The sequence below is a fragment of the Myxocyprinus asiaticus genome, chromosome 4, assembly GCF_019703515.2.
Source record: "Myxocyprinus asiaticus isolate MX2 ecotype Aquarium Trade chromosome 4, UBuf_Myxa_2, whole genome shotgun sequence".
Taxonomy (NCBI): domain Eukaryota; kingdom Metazoa; phylum Chordata; class Actinopteri; order Cypriniformes; family Catostomidae; genus Myxocyprinus; species Myxocyprinus asiaticus.
The window spans coordinates 14933502-14954690 of NC_059347.1; the positions used below are offsets into that span (position 1 = coordinate 14933502).

General features: G+C 39.2%; 1 protein-coding gene across 2 annotated transcripts; it reads left to right on the forward strand.

Moving 5' to 3' along the window:
• The first annotated feature begins 686 nt into the window (after positions 1-686).
• Positions 687-19291, forward strand: LOC127439874 (hepatocyte cell adhesion molecule-like). Of its 2 annotated transcripts, none has more exons than XM_051696152.1 (7): positions 687-896; positions 5847-6188; positions 9138-9419; positions 9574-9667; positions 10305-10393; positions 15859-15929; positions 18174-19291. In XM_051696152.1, the coding sequence occupies exons 1-7, from the start codon at positions 809-811 to the stop codon at positions 18498-18500; spliced, it is 1293 nt and encodes a 430-aa protein (XP_051552112.1). In that variant the 5' UTR covers positions 687-808; the 3' UTR covers positions 18501-19291. The 2 variants fall into 2 exon arrangements, with proteins under 2 accessions (XP_051552112.1, XP_051552113.1); XM_051696153.1 differs by having other exon boundaries at positions 10308-10393.
• Positions 19292-21189: the final 1898 nt, after the last annotated feature.

Here is a 21189-nt window from a genome sequence, read left to right on the forward strand (position 1 = left end):
GAGTAGCACAAATCTTTTGACATCAATGTGACAAGGAAAGTGAAAACACAAGTGAGTCAAGACATTACAGTCATGAATAGAGACACAAAACGGGCTGTAGCAAAATTATTACTTTTTTAATCTCAATATAATAATATATTTTTGCTGCATTGTGACATAAATCATGAATTAGGGCATTTTTATATTGTATTTATTAAGCATTTATAACATGTATCTAAGTTAAAATACTCCCTATTTGGTAAGTATTGTATAAAAGTGGTCCTTTGTATTCAGCTGCATATCAATGATTTATAATGCATTTGTAAATGACTTAGTCACTAATAACCCCCTATGCAAACCCTTTACAAAGGGAACATTAATGTAAAGTGTTACCAATCTTTTTATTGAGGACTGTATTAATTAGTCAAAGGAATGTTCATTTGTGAAATACAATAAACAGTCAGGCTGTGAAGCTGCCCCATCCCCCCCCCCCCCTCCCCACACACACACACACACATACACACATTCACACTTATCACCACCATCCCTTACACACACAAACCCATTCAGTGACTCGCAAACATGCCATCATGGTGCATTGATTGTGTGAATGTATGTGCACATGCAAGCATGTGTGTTGGAGTGCATGCCTGCGCGTGCTTGTGTGTGTGTTCATGTGTGTGTATGTGTGTGTGTGTGTGTGTGTGTGCCAGCAGCCATGGCATAGCCCAGCCTAACAAGGAATGGCAGTACTCTGAGTTGGGTGACGTGCTCAGAGTGAGCAAATCATGCTAATTGTTTGGGGAAGACTGCGAACATTAGACCTAAGATGAAGGCAGAAAAAGGGTCTTTCTCTTGGTCAACAGCTGCTCTTACAGCACCATTGCTCTTGATCGTTGCAGTTCTGATTCACTCAGGTAAGAGGGCCATGCCTAACTTTTAATGACATCGCTGCATTGTTGGCTTTGAAGAGCACTGGGGTGGGAGTGGCTGGAGATTATGAAAACATTTGGAAAGCTTCTTTATTGTATTGTTTTTTCATGTATTGAATGAAATATCTCATAGCATTCATGGATTTCAGTGTCATTGTATACATGTCAAAGCTTATGTCTGGTTGTTGGGGCTTATGTAATTAATTAAGAGACAGAAGAAAATAACAGTAAGATATGTTTTTATTGTCTATTGATATATTTTTATATTATAATAATTATGTTATATTTTTTATTTATTTTATTATTATTATTACTTATAAGTTTAAATCAAAGTGTAATCCTTTCAACTTTGATTTACAGTGGCCCCAATACCTATTGCCATACTAAAAAATGCATTTGCATTTAATAACGAAATATCAAAAGCAAGTGGCATTTCAAAGAATGAACCAAATACTTCACAAAATGAAGTTAATTCAGTTTTAAATGATTAAACAACAGATAAACTGTTCATAACGATACAAAATGTAAATGGAGACTTTTTGGAAGTAAAACATTAGTAACATGCACATAGTTAATGTGTGGCTTAAGTGTCCAAATACTTTTTGGGGGGTGTTGACTTTGCAAATATGGTTATTTAAGACTAAATATTACATTTCAAATTACCTTCATGTATCTGTTATATCTAAAAAAAATACACCATGGATGTTTTTTTACCACATCCAAACATATTCTGAATATCCAAATTTTATTTGTGTTATTGGTTTTGCCCAGCAAGATTCAAAAGACCTACGAAGTGATGCTGTGTTCTGAATTGTCCCAATGAAAAGGTTTAGTATTACCAGTTTATTGCCTAGCTGGGTGCATCCAGCAGAGCCAGAGGACATACAGTAACAGCACTAAAACAAAGAGTTACTATAAGGACAAACATGTTTGAACTCCATATTGCTGTTTACAGCATTGTGAAAACCTCGCCCCATCCTCTGCATCATGATTACTTTGGAAGCTGTTTTGTGTTGTTCAGTTTGCTAATGCTGTCATCAAGAGCCATGTGTGTCACTTTTCATCTAATCACATTTATTGTTTATCACTCTGTGGGTCCTTTTCATGGGCTGCTAGGGAGGAAATTGGGCCAAACAATTCAAGCTTTTGTGTGCTCATCTCTGGCAGGCCTTTCGCACTGTAGGAAGTTACCAGGGAGATGGGTTGTTTCCATACAGGCTAGCTCCAGTGCCTTTGGTCTGTTCATTATCAGACAAAAAGATAAGGGATCTCGGTAACACTTAACAATAAGGTTGTATTTGATAAAATTAGTAAATGCATTGGGTATAATGAACAAACAATGACCAAAATATTGTTTCACAGTTTTTATTAAACTTTGTTAATGTTAGTTCATTTATAGTGCATTAACTAATGTTAACAAATACAACTTTTTATTTAAAAATGCATTTATTGAAGTTAGAACTAACCAAGATTAATAAATGTTGTGAAAGTATCGTTCATTATTAGTCCATGTTAACAAATGTTAACTAATTGGAACCTTATTGTAAAGTGTTACAGGAATCTCTTTACATTACATTATATAAGCTCATTCAGAGATATTGATTACTCATTTCTCTCGCAAAAACGACATTGGTCAACCAAATAGTCAGTGTAATTACATAATTATACAAAATACAATTTAATGACAGGAAATAGAATGTGCACAGTACTGATCAAATTAAATGAACACAAAATGGTTTTAAACAAAGGTGTCTTGGGATGTACAAAATGTCTGGTACTGTAGGTGTCAGTGCCGCCCTGGCAATGGGATCTGACTAGTATTATTTTGGCTTTCTCTGCAGTATATTACAGTGAAGTCAGAGAATGCAGAGAGAGACCCTATCAAATGAAGCAGCTTATTTACTTATGTTAAGTGCATTCTTTCTTTTGTGTTGGAAAACAAATAATAAGGGTAAATCTAAAACTGCAAACATTGATTGGTGAACCATTGGTCATCTCAGGTGAATAGAAGTTAGTGGTCAAAAACAGTAGGTGCACTACCAGTCAAAACTTTTGACACATTTGACTATATGGCTGTCTCGTTTGGAATGCTGCATCCTCCGGAACTCAGCGGTGAGTTTAACAACACTCAACACATGCAAAAACAGCATCGGCGGTCGTCAAGTGATCCATGTTCGGCGATCCAGTTCCGGTGTCGTGATGAATTGTGTTTGCCTGTAAAATACAGCATCTGTCAGCATCAGGCTGTGTCTCGTTTGGAAGGATGCAACCTCTGGAGGTCGCATTTGTCGGCCGCATACGTCATCAAGGCTGTCTTGTTTCAGAAAAGCGGGTAGGACACTTCAAATGCGACCTTCTTTCACTGGAATTTGGAGGGTACATGAGGTGTATCCTTCGCGGGCACTCATAACCCACAATTCTTTGCTTCAACGGAAATGTCTAAAAACAATGATGCAATTTGCCCCCAAATATGATGTTCAAACGCAAGTAATGTTAATTCCCAAGTTGAAGTACCTCAGTAGATGGGTGCAGAGTATATAATTTGTATAGTTATATTAATATATAATTAAAATAAAGTATTAGACTAAAAGTACACCTGTAAAAGCTATTTTCTTTTCTCTTTATATCATTATAACTCTCCTAAATTTTACCTCATACATTCCCTTCCAAAGTTACTCGCGCTTGTTAAAGAGTGTCATGCTGTCATAGCAACCATGTTACATTCCGTTTCCGTTTGTCCTACGAAGGCCGTTTCGTTTAAACGAGACTTGTTTAGAGGACACTCGGTATACTGCAGCCTTCAAAGGACGCGTCCTACCTAGCATGCAGCCTTCCAAACGAGACACAGCCAATTTATGTTTCTTATGCTCTTAAAACCCTGATTTAAAGACTTAAGCTTAAATGCTTGAAATTAGTTTTGTAAACAAATATGGCCTAAATATGAATTTCTTTACAAAACTGAAAAGGAAAAGTCATGGCATTTAGGTTGTGAGAATACCTAGAGAGTGCAGAGCTGTAATCTAGGAAAACGGTGACTACTTTAACAAAATTACAAAATGCAAATTTTAAGTTTAATTTTTATTCAGTATTTTATTTTTATTTTATTTTTTATTTTTTACAGCATAATTCCAAATGCTACAAATGGATTCATATTTCCATTTGTGGTATTTCATCATTTTTACTACTATTCAAAAATGTGAAAAAGTCATAATAAAGAATGCATAGGTATGTTCAAACGTACTGGAAGTGTAATAATAATACCTGTAATAACCAGACTGTAAATTATCTTGTTTGATAATGATGTCACTGACACTGACTTTATCTTGGTGTAGCGCAGAGGAGGGCGTGGCCGGGCCGGAATGACGCACGCCTGGATCCCAATCAGCCTGGTGAGGGAGCAGGGATAAAGGCAACCGGAGAGAGAGAGAACTACAGGCAGCAATGTAAAGGGGTTCAAAGGGAAAGGAGGAGGCGAGAACTGGCTTGACAATATAAATACATTTTAATGATAAACTTAAACAAAAACACACAAACATAAACACATACAGGGCAGCTGCCTGTAGTTCTCTCTCTCTCTCAAACGGCCGTCTCCGGTCGCCTTTATCCCTCACTCGCCTCATCAGGCTGATTGGGGTCCGGGCGTGCGTCATTCTGGCCCGGCCCCACCCTCCTCCGCGCTAGGCTTGGCAATCATTCTTACAAAATAATATTAAAGGAATATTCCGGGTTCGATACAAGTGAAGCTCAATCGACAGCATTTGTGGCATAATGTTGATTACCACAAAAAATTATTTTGACTCGTCCTTATTTTTATTTTTAAAAAAGGATAAAGAGGTTACATAGAGTATTATTTGATTATTTGGTGTATTATTTGAGCTGTAAAGTTGTTTAAATTGTCGTTTTTAAAGTCATTTCAGGGTTTAAGGCAAAGACGTAGATTAGGTAGGGATGGTAGGGACATGTCTTACCAACTTTCAGAACATCAAAAATGTTACAACCAGTGTCGCCTGCAGCTGTACGGCCGTATGCACTGTGCGTACCATGAGCGCTTCGACTGACCTGAGAAACATTTGCTCTCAGAATATTTCATCAATCATGAAATGTGTCCCGTATTTATTTATAGCCTAAACCTGAGCGCGATGTCAAATTCCTGACCTGAAGTGATGATTTCACGTCTGAGCTCGTCTATCCGTCTTTTAAAGTTGACCACATTTATAATCACATCAGCGATCAAGGTTATTATCTGGTTAAGACCTCCTTGCTCCAGAATAATGTTGTTATACATGCAAAGACAACCAAAATTCTGTTTCATGCAGATATTAATATCAGAAATACCAGGAGAAACCAAAGTTAAAAACATATTCCACAGTTAATGTGGCCAACAAATACAGCTTCATCTGGTAAGAAAAAAAAAGAATATAATAAAAAATAAAAAAAATGAATAATAATTGTATATTATTATTACTATTAGGCTATTATTATGAAAAGGCATATACAAGGCTTATTTTATTAATAGAAACTATAATGTAAGAGTATTATTGCATTATGTCCCTACCAACTTTCAAATCAATCCGACGCCCTTGGTTTAAGGGTTTACAGTGTTACCTCATCATGTTGTTGCCAGCGCAACAAAGTTGTAAAATTAGATATAACTTTACACAGAAAAGGTAAGTAAGCTATTTTATCACACTAAAAGCTTTTTAACACATGTTGTTTACGTCTTGTAGCTATACTTTTGAAACAGTGAGTATTTTAACGTTTACGGATTGGCCCCCATTCACTTCCAATGTAAGTCGCTCACTATAACCCAGTTTTTGCTTCTTTTTCTTTTTTTCTTTTTTTTAAAGAAAAGCATAACCTGTTTTGAACCCGAAATATTCCTTTAATGTCATAAATCAGTGGTTTTAATATTCTAAGATTGTTGACGTTTCATAGGATTTGTTCAGGGGGTGAACATCACCAGTTTAGAGACTGTAATCAGAGGGACAGTGGGTGGAGAAGCTCTACTCTCTGTCCGATATTCAAGCACCAGTCTGGATCCTCCTGTCATCAAATGGCAGCTGAAGAGGGAAAAACCCATTACAGTGGTCCAGTCTATTGGCACAGAGATCATCGGTAACCTGCGGCCAGAATACAGAGACCGTATCCTTGTGTTTGAGAATGGCACACTGCTGCTTCATAACCTCAGGCTGTCTGACGAGGGCACCTATGAAGTGGAGATCTCTATCACTGATGACACCTTCACAGGAGAGGGCAGTATCGAGTTGACGGTTGATGGTGAGATCCTAGGGTTTTTCAGTCGATTGGTTTGGAGAAAACAAGACATTGTAGACATTGCAAAATCAAAATAGGGGAATGATAAAACTATATGTTGGGAGATTATGTACTATTACTACTCTTAAAAAAGGTCATGTGACAGTATAATATGATGCAGTTGTCCCAAAAAGTATACGGATACTAAAGCCACAATTAAAAACGTATACTATAAGTCCAAAAGTGTGTGGACACCCGAACACCATACACATATGTGCTTGTTTAACATTTCATTTTAAAATCAAAGTCTTTAATCCCTCTGTTTGCTGCTATAACACCGCTTTTCTGGGAAAGCTGTTCACTAGATGTTGGAACTGTGTGGATTACTCCCATTAAAATGCCATCAGGGAAGATGGGCACTGATGTTGGGTGATGGGTCCTGGCTTGCTGTTCCAATTAATTCCACAGGTGTTCAGTGGGGTTCAGGTCTGGGCTTTGTGCTGGCCAGTCAAGTTCTTCCTCACCAGACTCAGTAAATACTTTCTTTATTAGGGTGACCAGACTCCTGCTTGTGGAAAACAGGACAGCCCCCTTCCAGCAAAAATTAAATTGACGTCCTTACATACGTGCATCCGCAACTGTTGTCACCTTGTACTTTTTGCTGGCAGCAGTTTTTCTAAGTGTGCGCTTGTCTTTCAAGAGTTTATCGTAAAATGCAGAGCAGTCCAGTCCAAAATTAAGACATACGAAAAGCATTGCCTTCATGACTGTTACACTGAGTTGAGATTTATCCGGTGTCCATGTTGAGTTCATTAATGAGAACACACGCTCGACAAGTGCGACAAGTGACAATGTTGTCAATGCACTCATCAAAGAGCATGGTTTTGTCAATCAAACTGAGAGCAGGGATTCTGGAGTAGAAGTGTTCGAGGCTGCTCTGTATGTCTTTCCACTCTTGGATGTCTCTCAGTGGGGCCCGTTCAAGTTTTTCTGTGTTCTCCAATGAGCAGCTCCAATTTGGGAGATAATCCACCGATGCTGAATAAAATTTTCTCACTGCACAAAAGAAATCATCCTCTCAAATGTCACCAGCTTCAACCAGGGCATCCAACTGCTTTTTAATGTCAGAGGGTATGAATGATTCCTCCAACCTGGCAAGACTTTTCTCAGGTCATGAATGTGCAAAACTATGGCCGTGCACAACAGAGTGATAAGCAAAAAGTCCTTAACTTGTGTGCACCTTGTCAGATTCTGAACTTTGCTTCACAAAAAAAAATTACTAACACTTGGTGTGGCACACTTACTTTTAGCAGCATCCACATGCTTTTTTGTATGAACATGCTGCGCGATGTCGGTGCAGCCTCCATGGGCGATGGAAAAGCGAGCTCCACAAATCTCACACCTCACTTTACTAGGCTCTGTCTGTGACTCCTTTTTTAGAAATTTAAACTCTTTTTGAAGATCCTCATTAAATGTTCATGCACGCTTCCTTGACATTTTTCCAGCCGCAATTTCATCTGTGGGCTCTTTCAAACTGACTCTTCAATCAGTTTACAACTGGACGTCTATCGATAGGGGATTGTGATTGGATAGTTTAATCCAGTCATGTACTTCAAATAACATGGTGTGATTTTATTGAATTTTACAAGCCGTATCCTTGACTACCTTTGATTATAATACTTATGTGACTGAGAAAGCCGCATAGGTAATTGAGAAATTTTAGGAGAGGGGAAATACAGGACAAAACACAATTTTTTCCAAATAAGTCAGGACACTAGAAAAAAGTGCTTAAATATGGGACTGTCCTGGGAAAAACAGGACATCTGGCCACCCTATTCTTTATGGACCTAGTTATGTGCGCATAGCATTATCATGCTGGAACAGAAAAAGGTCCTCCTCAAACTGTTGACAAAGTCTGAAGCACAAAATTTGCAAGAATGTAATTAAAAGGAGTAGCATTAAGCACTGTTCTCTCAGAAACTATTGGAATAGCCAAACCCATCAAACAGAAGTGGGTGTCCACTTATGGTCATATAGTAGATGTTCTATATGTTGTATTAGATGACAAAACCAAGTAGTACTGCAAACAAACGATACTAGACCTTCTCTCAGAATTAACTTTTTTCTTAAACATTTTTGTAATAACTGGTCAGTCCCCTTAAGTTCATATAGGTGTCCTAGCTGAGTAACCACAAGTAGTTCACCAAATAAGTGGACACATTCTTAATTTCACAATAAGAATGTGTCCATACTTTTGTTTTATTAATTTTGCAAAGTATAACTATTATTCTATAATGTAAAATCTAGCATTTTGCTTAAATAGTGTGTTAAAATAAATGTCACTTACTTTGATATTTTGTTTGTATTAATTTCTTTTTAAGTGTGGTTTAAATGTCTAAGTACTTTTTGGGGGCCACTGTACCATACTGAATGATTGCCATACTCATATTTGTTGTACTTACATGGTATTCCAATACTATACATGGTATAACAGTGCTACATGTCCATAAAACATGGTTCTACCATGGTACCACGTCCCATGTCCACAAACACTGTTATGCCATGGTGCTTTGATGTTAGTGTATGACAATGGTTTCCTCAATCTAATTATATTATAAGGACAATTCACCCAGAAATGAAACTGTTTCATCATTCACTTACCCTTATGTTGTCCCAAATCTGTATGACTTTCTTCTGTGGAACATGAAAGGAGATGTTAGGGAGAATGTTAGACTTAGTCACCATTCACTTTCCTTGAATGGAGAAAAAAAAGAGCAGTGTCACTATTTTTCAATATCTCACCTCTTGTACTTTATGGAATAAATAGTCAAATGGTTTTGGAACAACATGTGGGTGAGTAAATGATGATAGAATTTCCATGTTATAATGAATATATTCATAAATATTCATGCAAACAATGTAAACTCCACTGATACCATTAATAATCTGATTCATCTGATTCATACTTTACAGAGCCTATCTCCAAGCCATATGTCCACATGGTCACCTCCACTGTTCTGGAACTGACAGAGCATTTCACGCTAAACTGCACTCACGACACGGGCACCAAGACCACCTACAGCTGGACAAAAGGTGGCAAGCCATTACTAAATGAGACTCGCCTGCTCCTGTCCACTGATCAGAAGGTTCTGAACATCACACGCATTCAGATGGTTGATGATGATGTCTACATTTGCATGGTGGTGAACCCGCTTGGTAGCATGAAAAGCCTGCCAGTCAAACTCACAGTTTACAGTAAGAATGAGGAACATATAATGAAAAACATTTTTAAAGATACTGTATTGCACATTCAATTTCTTTTTATGAAATTTGCCGTTTCTTGTGGTTCATGTTACATGGTTTTGATTCCTAAGAATCAAAATGAATGATAAAAGATTCTTGTTTCCAGAAAGGAGTTCCCTTTATATTATACTGTCTACAGTGGGCATCTTTCTCCTTGTCACTCTCGTAACTGTGTGTGCTTGCTGGAACCCATCAAAAAAGTAAGAACCTCTTTTTTACCTCTCATTGCATTTTCTTCTTTCCTTAAAGGTATATATGAAAATTCTGTCATTATTTACTCTGCCTCATATTGTCCCAAACATGTATGCTATTTGTTTATTTTTTTGTGGAACACACAAGTAGAATATTTGATAAATCTCCACGCAGATCATTTTCATACCTGGGGAATTCACAGTGACCACATCTGCCAAGCTCCAAAAAGTACAAAAAAGACCAGAAATGTACCATAGAATTAGTTGACTCATTTGATTCTATATTCCAAGTCTCCTGAATGTGATTAATTTGTATGAGAAAAGACTGAAAGTTGTTATTCACTGAAAATCTATCCCTTTTACGCATACTCAAGCTGGAATACCACGTTCTATTGTAAGGTGAGAGATGCCGTCAATTATGTAAAACCTGGTGCAATGCAGTTTTTGTATCTGAATGTGAATGCAAGTTACATTTCGGGAAGATTATCAGTGAAATAACACCCTAAATTTTGATTTGTTCAAAAAAAAAAAAAAAAAAAAAAAAGTATACAGGTTTGGAACAACATGCATCATTTGTGGGTGAACTATGCCTTTTAGTTGACAATACTGGTGTAAATAAACATGTAATTAAAAATACTTTTATTAGCAGATCAAAAAGAAATAGGTCAAAAACTATGATACCAAGATCCATTCCACAAAACCACCACATCATATATCAAGACATCAAGCCAAAAGGTATGTAATCAATACAATTCTGCTATTATTTTAGGTCTATTTACTATCTAACTCTCATGAAAGTAATTATCCACTGGGCAAACAAGCTTACTTCCCTGATGAATGATTTGGTAACACTTTACCAAGGTTTGTATTCATTAAGTAAGGTATAATGTACAGTCAGCCAGTTGTTACCGCACAATAAACCCCGGCAGGGTGATCAGGACCACGACGTGAAGCAGAAGGGTCTTGTATCACCCTGAAGGGGTTTATTTTGCGATTACAACCGGATGATGGTACATAATCCCACTTATTACATGACTACTAACCAAATAAATGAATACATGGACATAAAATATTGATTTGCATTGAAATTATGTAATATGAGAAGAAAGAAATTGCTGAACAGCTGGAATCAAACTCCGGTTTGCGTCAGAGTTCTGTTGATGTTTATTTTGTGAAAATGACTGTCTGACTCCTCAGTGTTCAGCCTATTACAAGACTACTTGCTAAATAAATAAATAAATGCACATGAAAATTGTATTTGAAATTATTTTGTTAGCTTACTTGTAGAGATTGCACAGTGATCCGAGAAGCAGGAGAGATGCTCGCAGAACCCAGATGAACGGTCTGATACGTCTTAATCCCCAGATGTGCGGTTGTTAGCTTACTTGTAGAGATTACACAGTGATCCGAGAAGCAGGAAAGACGGCTCGCAGAACCTAGATGAATGGTCTGATATGTCTTAATACCCGGATGTGTTGTTTGACCGCTGGATGGCGCCATTGACCAATCAGAATCGAGTATTCCTGAGAGCCATTAAATAACATTATTTAACTGTTAGGGTATCTGGAAGGAGGACCCAAGATCAGAGGTGAGATACCACAAATAGTTTTATTTCAGTAGGAGAGGAGGGTAGGGAGCTGAACTGGGGCAATAGCTGGTTTAAGCTTGGGAAAGCAGCCTTGGAGGACTAAGCCAGGGACTGAAAGGAGAAGGACCAGGCCCAGGAGAGACTTGAAAAGGACTTGATTAACTGGAAGAATGGAGGGCTGGAGGCTGACAAACCAGGACCCGAGAACCAGGGTGAGGAGTGAGCGCTAATCCGGACTCTGTCTGAGAAACACTGAGAAAAAATTGTCAGGGATTAGTGGGAAAAAATACTGAATCCAGACACAAGAGCAGAGCACAAGAGACTCAACCAAAAGAGGCCATGTTACTAGCTTGGTGAACCAAAACGAACTGGCACAAGACAGCAAACATAGGGAGTTTAAGTAGAGGGAGAGAGGTGATTTAAATAATGGAAATCAGCTGCAGCAGATCACTGATAACGAGTGCCACAAACTGAGCCAGGTAATTAACACAATGACATCTGTCCCACTCAGTTTCCCCCAGATATGTTACGGGTCAAAAAGTCTGGCTTTCTACCAGAAATCTCTCCCTCAGATTTCTCTCCTTCAAGCTGGCACCTTGTTTCATAGGGACCTTCCCAGTTATTCAGGACTTCAGCCCAGTGACCGTATGGCTCCAGCTCCCTCCATCCCTAGGTTAGATCCATCCTGTGTTTCATGTGTCCTGTGTTAAGCCCCAATGTGCTGCCCTGGGAAGGAGAGAGGCTCACTCTCTCAGAGGAAAAGATTAACACTGGGAACGTAACTGACTTTGCATGGAATTGACATTTCTCCACCTTCATGAAGAGCTGGTTCTATAGCAGCCGCCACAAGACCCGGCGAATGTTCTTTAATTTTTTTTGGGGGGAGGGGGGATTTTTCCCCTTTTTCACCCAATTTGGAATGCCCAATTCCCAATGCTCTTTTAAGTCCTCGTGGTCGCATAGTGATTCGCCTCAATCCAGGTGGCGGAGGATGAATCCCAGCTGCCTCCACGTCTGAGACCGTCAACCCGCGCATCTTATCACGTGGCTTGTTGAGCGCGTTGCCATAGAGACATAGCGCATGTGGAGGCTTCCCGCCATCCACCGCGGCATCCATGCTCAACTCACCACACACCCCACCTGGCTGGAGTCACTCAGCACGCCCTGGGATTCAAATAGCAAACTAGTGAACTCCAGGGGTGGTAGCCAGCATCTTTACCACTGAGCTACCCAGGCCACGTGAATGTGCTTTGTGTATTCCTGGATAGACTGGGAGTAGATCAGACTGTCATTCAGGTAAATGAACACAAAATGATTTGCCATGTCCCTCATTGTTCACTAGGGCATGGAAGACTGCTGGGGCATTCATTAAACCAAAGGGCATGACCCGGTATTCGAAGTGCTCTGTTGGTGTATTGAAGGCGGTCTTCCACTCATCCCCCTCCCAGATCCACACAAGGTGGTAAGCATTACAGTGTTCCAACTTCGTAAAGATCGTCACCCCCTGCAGAGACTCGAAAGCTGAAGACATCAGTGGTAATGGGTACCTATTCTTAATGATGATGTTATTCAGCCCCCTGTAGTCGATGCAGGGCCGGAGAAAACCATCTTTCTTCTCCACAAAGAAGAACCCCGCCCCCGCAGTTGAGGAGGATGGACGATGTGACCAGCTGCCAGAGACTCCTTGATATAACTGACCATGGCCTCTCTCCCCGGAGCCATCAAGGAGAAAACTCAGCCTCGAGGCCGAGATGTGCCTGGAAACAAGTCGATAGTGCAGGCATAGGGACGATGAGGAGGAACCGATGCAGCTTGAGACCTACTGAAAACACCTTGCAGTTTGTGATAAATAGTTGGGCTCCAGACAGATCCGCCGACTCGACCTGAAACACAGAGGGAAAGGACCTGCAAGACAGAGCCGATCCCAGACAATGCTGCATACAAAAGGGGCTCTAATACTGAATAGACTGGTTAGCCCAATTTATATGAGGATTGATCACTAACCAAGGATGCCCTAACACAATAGGGGCACATGGGGAACTGATCAAGTAAAACACAATCTCCTCACCATGGTTCACGGAACAAATAAGACTCACTGGTCCAGAAGTAGCAGTCACCTCCTAGAGAGGCCTCCTGCAGAGGGCGCTGGTGGCGATGGGCGTGGTCAACATGCTTATGAGTACTCCCCTTTTAATGGCAGTGGCAGTGTCCATAAAGTTGCCCTCAGCCCCAGAGTCCAGGAAGGCAGAACATTGACGAGAGGTGTTACCCCACTGCAGTGAAGCTGGAAGGAGGAGATGGTGGGAGAAGGCTCCTGTTAGCTGAGAGGCACTCACCAGTAGGCCTCCATTTACTGAAACAAAACCTGTCCCACAGCGCGCCTTTGTTCCAGTTGCCCGAGGCTGCAAGAGTCCTGAACTCAATAGCATAGTCTAAAACTGATCTCCTCCCCTGCCAAACAGCAGAAAGCAGACGAGTGGCCTCTCTGCCCTGAGAAGTGCAATCGAAGACCTTGCTGATCTCCATCGAGAAACTTTCAAAAGAGGCACAGCAAGGCAGCTTGGTGTCCCACACTGTGGTTCCCCACTCACTGGCCCGACCGGTCAAGAGAGTGATGACATAAGCTATTTTGGCAGCTTCTGTGGAGAAAGTGGAGGGTTGAAAGGCAAATAGTAGCGAGACTTGAGAGAGGAAAGGTTTACAGGACTTGGTATTCCCGTCGTAGGCAGCCGGAGGATTCAGGTGAGGTTCCGAGCATGGCTGCGCCAGCTGGTTGGCAGGGGGTGCAGGAGGAGCGGCTGTGGGAGCAGGATTAGGAATAGTGCCCCGTAGCTGCTGGAGTTGGGACGTGAGCTCAACAAGCTGAGTGGCCATGGCCTCCAGCATGTGGTTAGACGTGGCAAGTTGCTCTTCATGATGCTTCAGCATAGCATCCTGGCAAGAGAGAATGGCAGCCAGTTGCGATTCCTCTGCTGGGTCCATGCTGGCCAATTTGTACTGTTAGGGTATCTGAAGGAGGACCCAAGAGCAGAGATTTCACAAATAGTTTTATTTCAGTAGGAGAGGAGGGTAGGGGGCCGAACTGGGGCAATGGCTGGCTTAAGCCTGGGAAAGCAGCCTCAGAGGACCGAGCCCAGAGGAGACATGACAAGGACCTGATTAGCTGACGGAGCCTGGAGAGTAAACCAGACCAGGATGATGGACAGGCCAGACTTGGATGGAGAGCGGATCAGAAAAGCACCCACACCGGAGCCAGACAGGAAGCCAAACAAGCGACCCACCACAGCAGAACAGACAAATAGGAGAGGGCCACAAAGAAGCCCGGGAAGAACCAGAGGGCTGGAGGCTGATGAACCAGGACCAGAGAACCGGGGTGAGGAGTGAGCGCTAATCCGGAGTATGTCTGAGAAACACTGAGGAGAAATTGTCAGGGATCACTGGGAAAAAACACTGAATACAGACACAAGAGCACCGCACTAGAGACTCAACCAGCAGAGTCCAAGTTACTAGCTTGGGAACCAAAATGAATTGGCAAAAGACAGCAAACACGTGGAGTTTAAGTAGGGGGAGAGTGGTGATTAATAGAATGGAAAACAGCTGCAGTAGACCAGGTAATTAACACAATGGCAGACATGTGAGGGAGAGGGAAGCACACTAAAACACACACAAAGAGCGGACTTACAGGCTGATCAGCCCAAAACCCCAATAGTTAATAACATTAATTAACATGAACTAACAATGAACAATGCTTTTAAAGCACTTCTTAATCTTGGTTAATATTTATTTCAACATAGACTAATACATTTCTAAAATTAATTGTTGTATGTGTTAACATTAGTTAATGCATTATTAACTATCATGAATTAACAATGAACAATTGTTTTTTTTTTGTTATTATTAATTAACATTAACAATTAACATTAACAATAAATTTAGATAATTATTGCTTATTGTTATGATGTGTTATACATTTACTTATGTTAACAAATAGAACCTCATTTTTAAGTGTTACCACTGATCCCAATTTACTTGAAGCAATAAAAATAATGCTTTATTCTGCAATTTAAAGCCAACATAAAATCTAAATTTACCCTCTTTACTTTCTTAATACATGTTTATAATTGTATTGTGAATTATTCATTGGTCCATGTTATTCCAAAGTTGAATAATGTTTGTCTTTGTAATCTTTTATCAAAAAATAAAAATAAAATAACTTGCTTTGCCACTGAAGTGATTTTCCTGTGCCTGATGTCACCAAACCCTGTTATTGTTCAACGATTCCCTTCTAACCATCCAGAGACCACTTTTCACAATGCATTCAATTATCAATAGATTAAATACAGTGTGTGTGTGTGTGTGTGTGTGTGTGTGTGTGTGTGTGTATACTTTTTGGGAGTAAAGTGGGTTGCAAATGCCATTTCATGATGACTTTAAGCAGCATACTGTCTCCAGAACTCAATCTAAAATAATGAATAATTTAATATGGATCTACACACATTCTACATTCTTGCCCAGAGGACATAACATTGAAGAGATTTATCATTGACAGTAATATCACAGCTTTTTTACCATATGTTTGCATTGTAATGTTATTGTTCATTTATATATCTAGATGATGTCATCCCAGTAATTACTGATCAGGAGCGTAGGAATCCTGTATCACTCTACATCCTAAAAGAAAAGGTATTACGATATCATTATTTAGCTCACTCTCTCAGCACATCCATTTATGTTTAAAAATAGAACTTCAAGTGGATAAGTGATCCATTACCTCAACAGAGGTGTCTGTTGTTCAGAGAGCAAACGTTGAACCATCTTGGACTGAGTGCTTCAAAAACAAGGATTTCTTTGTTTTTATATTAATATTCATGCATTCACCTCATATTCTAACATAGAATAGGTTAGGAAATTAGGCTGCATATTTTTGCATTATAAGAATCACCAGAAGTCTTGACAACACGAAAGTGCATGATTAGAATGAAAGTTCGTAGGCGTGTGCAGACTGTAAATGCATGCACTTTACAACCTCAGGATTCTCTTGCTGGTGAGCCATCGTCAACATGTGATACATGCTCTTCCAAAGGCATTGTGATTGGTAACAATGCTCTACCGCAAGAAAAAAACACATTGTAACTAGAAACTTTTAGTGCAGTGTAAGAAGAAGTAATGTCTTGATCCAAACTTTTTACAGTTAATCACAGCAGCACTTTTTTAATCTTATGAATTGTGCAGCCCTAGTACACTGGTGTTAATAGATCCAAATTGAGTTTCCAATGAAAGGGTGAATCTCACTAATAAATTTCTGGGCCATATTTTTTTTTAAATTTAGGCAAAAAAAAACAAACAAAAAAACAGGAGACCTTATTTGGTCATCAAGATTTTTTTGCATTGTGACCTTGAAATTGCATTTTTCTCCCAAAATTCTCATTACTGTAATAAAGTAATCAAAATCATCCTGTCAGGAATAGTGTTATAATCAAAATAACAATAATAATTAAAAACAATAAACTAAACTAAAATACATTTTCATTAACCTAAAACTAACTAAAAATATAGCTGCAAGCAACAATGCGGATTCCTCTTCAAAATGGCAAATCATTTAAAAATTGATCAGTAGAGGGTTGGGGTTAAACCCTCCCGATGGAGGAATCCTAAAAAACATGTCTTTCTGTCTGAATCCTAAACAAAAAAAATTATGGCTATGGCTGGATTTCAACTTCTGACCCTTCACTTACCAGCACAACATCTTAGCAAAGTTAGCTATTCACATTGCTGAGTATTTCTGCTTTCAGTTTCTGTATAAAAAAGAACCAGTGGCTAGCATTGTCAGATTTGGTCCAAGTTCAAACAGCTGTAATTCAGTCATCTTTTGACATGTCAAGGTGAAATTTTGCACGGTACTTCAGAGTGATGTCACCTTGAAGCATGTTAGGTTTGAAAAACCATCAATCAAAATGACATTTGATTTATTAACACATATATATTGAGGCAATGTGGCCATTTACATAAATACACCCCTTTCAGCCATTTTGTATTGTGTTCATTTTTGCTAAGTAACAAATTGAAAGACATCAATTCTACACATGCGTACCAAATTTCAAGTCAATTGGATCTACGGTTCAAGAGAAGAAGATTTTTGTAGGTTTTCCCAAATTTTCACTGTACAGGAAAATCCATCATGGCGGACCTTATGGGTCCTTGAGGCTTTTTTGTTCCCCATGAGAAATGAGGCATGTACACCAAGTTTCAGAAGAATTGGACAAAGGAGAACAATAATAATAATAATAATAATAAAACCACCAATAACAATAGGTTTCCTCCTACCGGAGGAATCCTAATAATAAAACCACCAATAACAATAGGTTTCCTCCTACTGGAGGAATCCTAATAAAATAAAAAGACTACAAATTAATTGTAGTTTTTGATGTACAGTATATTAAAAAAATTGAAACCTTGAAAACCGTCTTCATTAAACATGAAAATGCTTAAAATGAAACTAGAAAATAAAAAACTAAAACTAACAGTCACAGACTGAAATTAACAAAAAAAAAAATTTACTAAATTGAAACAAAATTTTAAGCTTTATAAAAATAAAGTTTAAAATACTGTATAAAAGTAAACACAGAAAATGAAAAATAATAATTGTATACTATAATAACCCTGGTCTTAACACAATGGGTTCTTTTTTTCAGCATACATTACAAGAAGTACAACAAGACTACCCTGTTGAATTGTACTTCAAAAATGTACTTTAAAATCATTACTGATTATTATTACTGCAATTCTGTAATGAGGAGAATTCACATGAAAATAGGCTATTAAGAATAGGGAAATACTGAGAAATAATGGCAAATTATTTAGCATTTTATATTGATATTCATGTATTCACCACAACTTTCTCTAAATGCACGCACTTGACATTTTCAGGATTCTTCAACTGGTGATCCAACGTCAGCATGTGAAATGTGCACCTCCAATGGCAGCAGCCCTCCCAGCTACAGCAGCTCAATGCCTCCTTCATCTGACGAGCCACCAGCACGCTCCTCTCACAGATACACTCGCACTCCCACTAAATCGCCCCCTGCACACCGCCGCCGGAGGAAGGGACACAGCCAGAGCCCACCAGCCCCCTCCCCGTCTAGCAGCCGAGGGTCCAACCATTCTTCTCCGCCGCTTGTGCCCTCTTCTCCAGCCAGGAAGCCTGAAGTCCCATCCACACCTCCACAAGAAAGCAGAGGCTCTCCAAAAACATAGATGTTGATGTACTGACCAAGTCTGCTGAGCCCACATGCTGCAAAGAGACATTGACCTGCATAAATACATTTGCATTGTATGTAAAAAATGTAAATACACAGTAGCCTATATAGTATGGTCCAAAGCGAAACATTTCAGTTTTTTTTTTTTCTCTTTGTTAAGACACTTTTATTAAAATGCACTTTGTGAATGTTCAGTTGATCTGTAGGGTATCTTCCCAGTCAGAGATACCTGGGTTCTGAATTGTGATCATGATGGCTTGACAAAGCAAAATTTCAAAATCCTTAATCCTTTCTGACTCTTAGAGCTTTTAAGCTACATCCACCAAACTCTGAAACCAGCCAGAACACCCTAGCAACTGCAGAGAAACCACTTAGAACACCCTAGCAAAGTCCTAGCAACCAGCCATAAAACCCTAGCAACTGCCTAACTATACAGAGCACCATACCAACTGCTTAGCATAACACTTTACTATAGCAACTGCCAAGCAACCAATCAAAACACTCTTTCAACTCTGAACAGAATGCCCTAGCAACTGCTTAGCAACCACTTAAACTTTAAAGGCCTATATTCCTTTAAACCTCTTAAAATGGCCCAAGTATTCAAACTATACAAGGCTAATAAAACCATCAAACTTCAAACTGTTGTAAACTTCCAGGCATGGCTTTGTCAAGCCAACAGTCAAAGTTTGTCTTGATAAACAAACTTTCATTGTCTGCTTTCTTTTGGTAAATGTAAATGACAAGTAGAGTTGATTTGTAATGAAGATGGTGAATAAAATTTGAGAAGGAACTAACTATGTTGTGGTTTGGTGCAATGTTTCTCTTCTGATAATTATCTGGGCATTATGTAACATGTCTCTCTAACTGAAGTTCATACTGTTCCTGAAAGGGCAGAGACAATGTGCTTGCTAATTCACACAAAAGGCACAGTGGTCTCTTTATTATGCATGGACACAGCTGTAGACAGCAAGCATTGTCAAGGGTGCAGCCTGATCTTGTGTTGATTCATACCCGTGCATAAATGCATAAATTGGGGACAGGGATTACTAAAAAAATAACCCTAACAATAATCTTGCAGTTTCTGGCCTGAACAAACATTCACAAAATGTACCAAAAGACCACAAAGACCAACTAAGAACATTATTAACAGTTATTTAGAATTCTTTTTTTTATCCCCCGAACATTTTCTTACATCTTCTGCTTAAGTATTTTAATTTTATGCGGTCTGGAGTTTGTCCAGATTATATACAGTGGTCCCTAAACATATTTTAATAATCTTGGACACTTAAGTCACTCTTATGTCTGAATTTATTTGCATTAGATGTAAAATATAAAACTAAGGTGCAAAACCTTTTCTCTTAACTAGCATTTTAAGCTATTTTTTTGTGATTACTACTTCCTAACTTGTCCCAATTCATTATTAGAGTGAATGCATGAAGAAGGGAAGGTCGGATTGATCTTAAAGTATCAATACTTCCTGTACTGATGTTGTATAGAGAATAATGATCCTCATTAAAAAAAAAATAAATAAAAAAAAAAGTATTCTATTTTTTAACAAGTAATATTATGATACAATTTAAGGTGCAATATTTAATATATTTACTGTAATAAAGCATAAAAGTATCATAATATTAGGAAACATGTTAAATTGAAATACTGGCTTCTCCGAAAACAATGCTACAGCCAGCATATTCCACTTTGAAATGTCCATTCCGGGCCGGAATTTCTGTTTGTGTTTTGGCCTGTGTGATCACGCCCACTGCCCATTTCCCAATAGTATTTCAACACCCTGGGTTGCCAGACTTAATACACGTTAGCGGGAAAACACAGCATGCTGCAGCCATGGAAGCCAGCAATACATCTAGCTAACATTGACAGTTATAAAAAGCATTCTTGGAAGAACTAACTCGGAAGGACAGGAGGAAGTAGAACGCATTGCGAGCTTTGAGATGTGCTGCGATCTTCCTGTTGTGCAGTTAATGTCACAGCACATTTGAATCCAGTGGGAGAACTACTGGCATTATTACACCAGTGAGGTTTTGTAGGACTAGTGACACGTTAAAAGAATAAAGTCTGTAAACACTCGTTCTCTCCATGTTTATTACTGTATTAAAATGTTGACGGAAAATAACGATTCTCACGAGCCATCAGACTTTCACAAGCTTACAGCGGAAAAACGCTTGAGGAAAAACAACGACAAATGTCCTTCGTCTGTCACAGTAGTACCGAGTTCTTGCCCACAAGTTACCATCCGATTTCAAGGACACATTCGGGTAATTTCCTGCGTTCTCGGTACTTGCGTTCTTAAGGATTGGAATCGAACTTCGGCAGTGGACGATGACGTAGAACGAGTCCACGAGAACGTAAGAACACAAAAGAACGCACACTGAGATTCAGCTGAAGTTACTGTTTACAAACAAATGCTCCGCCCCGCCCATTCCAGGTTCTTCTGGTAGCCCAGAATAGAACTGCTGTATATGGGTGCTTCGCTCAAATTGCGCTGAAACTGCCCAAAAAGTGCTGTTCGTGGGGTTGGAACACCCCGTTTTCAACAGATTACTGGAGAGTGGGGCTTCTTTAAATTTCCACCAGATCGTTGCATCAGGAAAAACTCTGAACTTTACATAAATTATGATAATTCACGGGTCACCGTCACTGTTATCGCATCTGCTCTATTAGATATAATT

Bases quoted from the DNA above. Each gene is read 5' to 3' on its own strand.
- LOC127439874 (XM_051696152.1), top strand. From the start codon at position 809: ATGAAGGCAGAAAAAGGGTCTTTCTCTTGGTCAACAGCTGCTCTTACA. The intron at 9,668-10,304 runs GTAAGAACCTCT...TACTTTTATTAG, and splicing joins TGCTGGAACCCATCAAAAAA to CAGATCAAAAAGAAATAGGT. The intron at 15,930-18,173 runs GTATTACGATAT...TGACATTTTCAG, and splicing joins TCTACATCCTAAAAGAAAAG to GATTCTTCAACTGGTGATCC.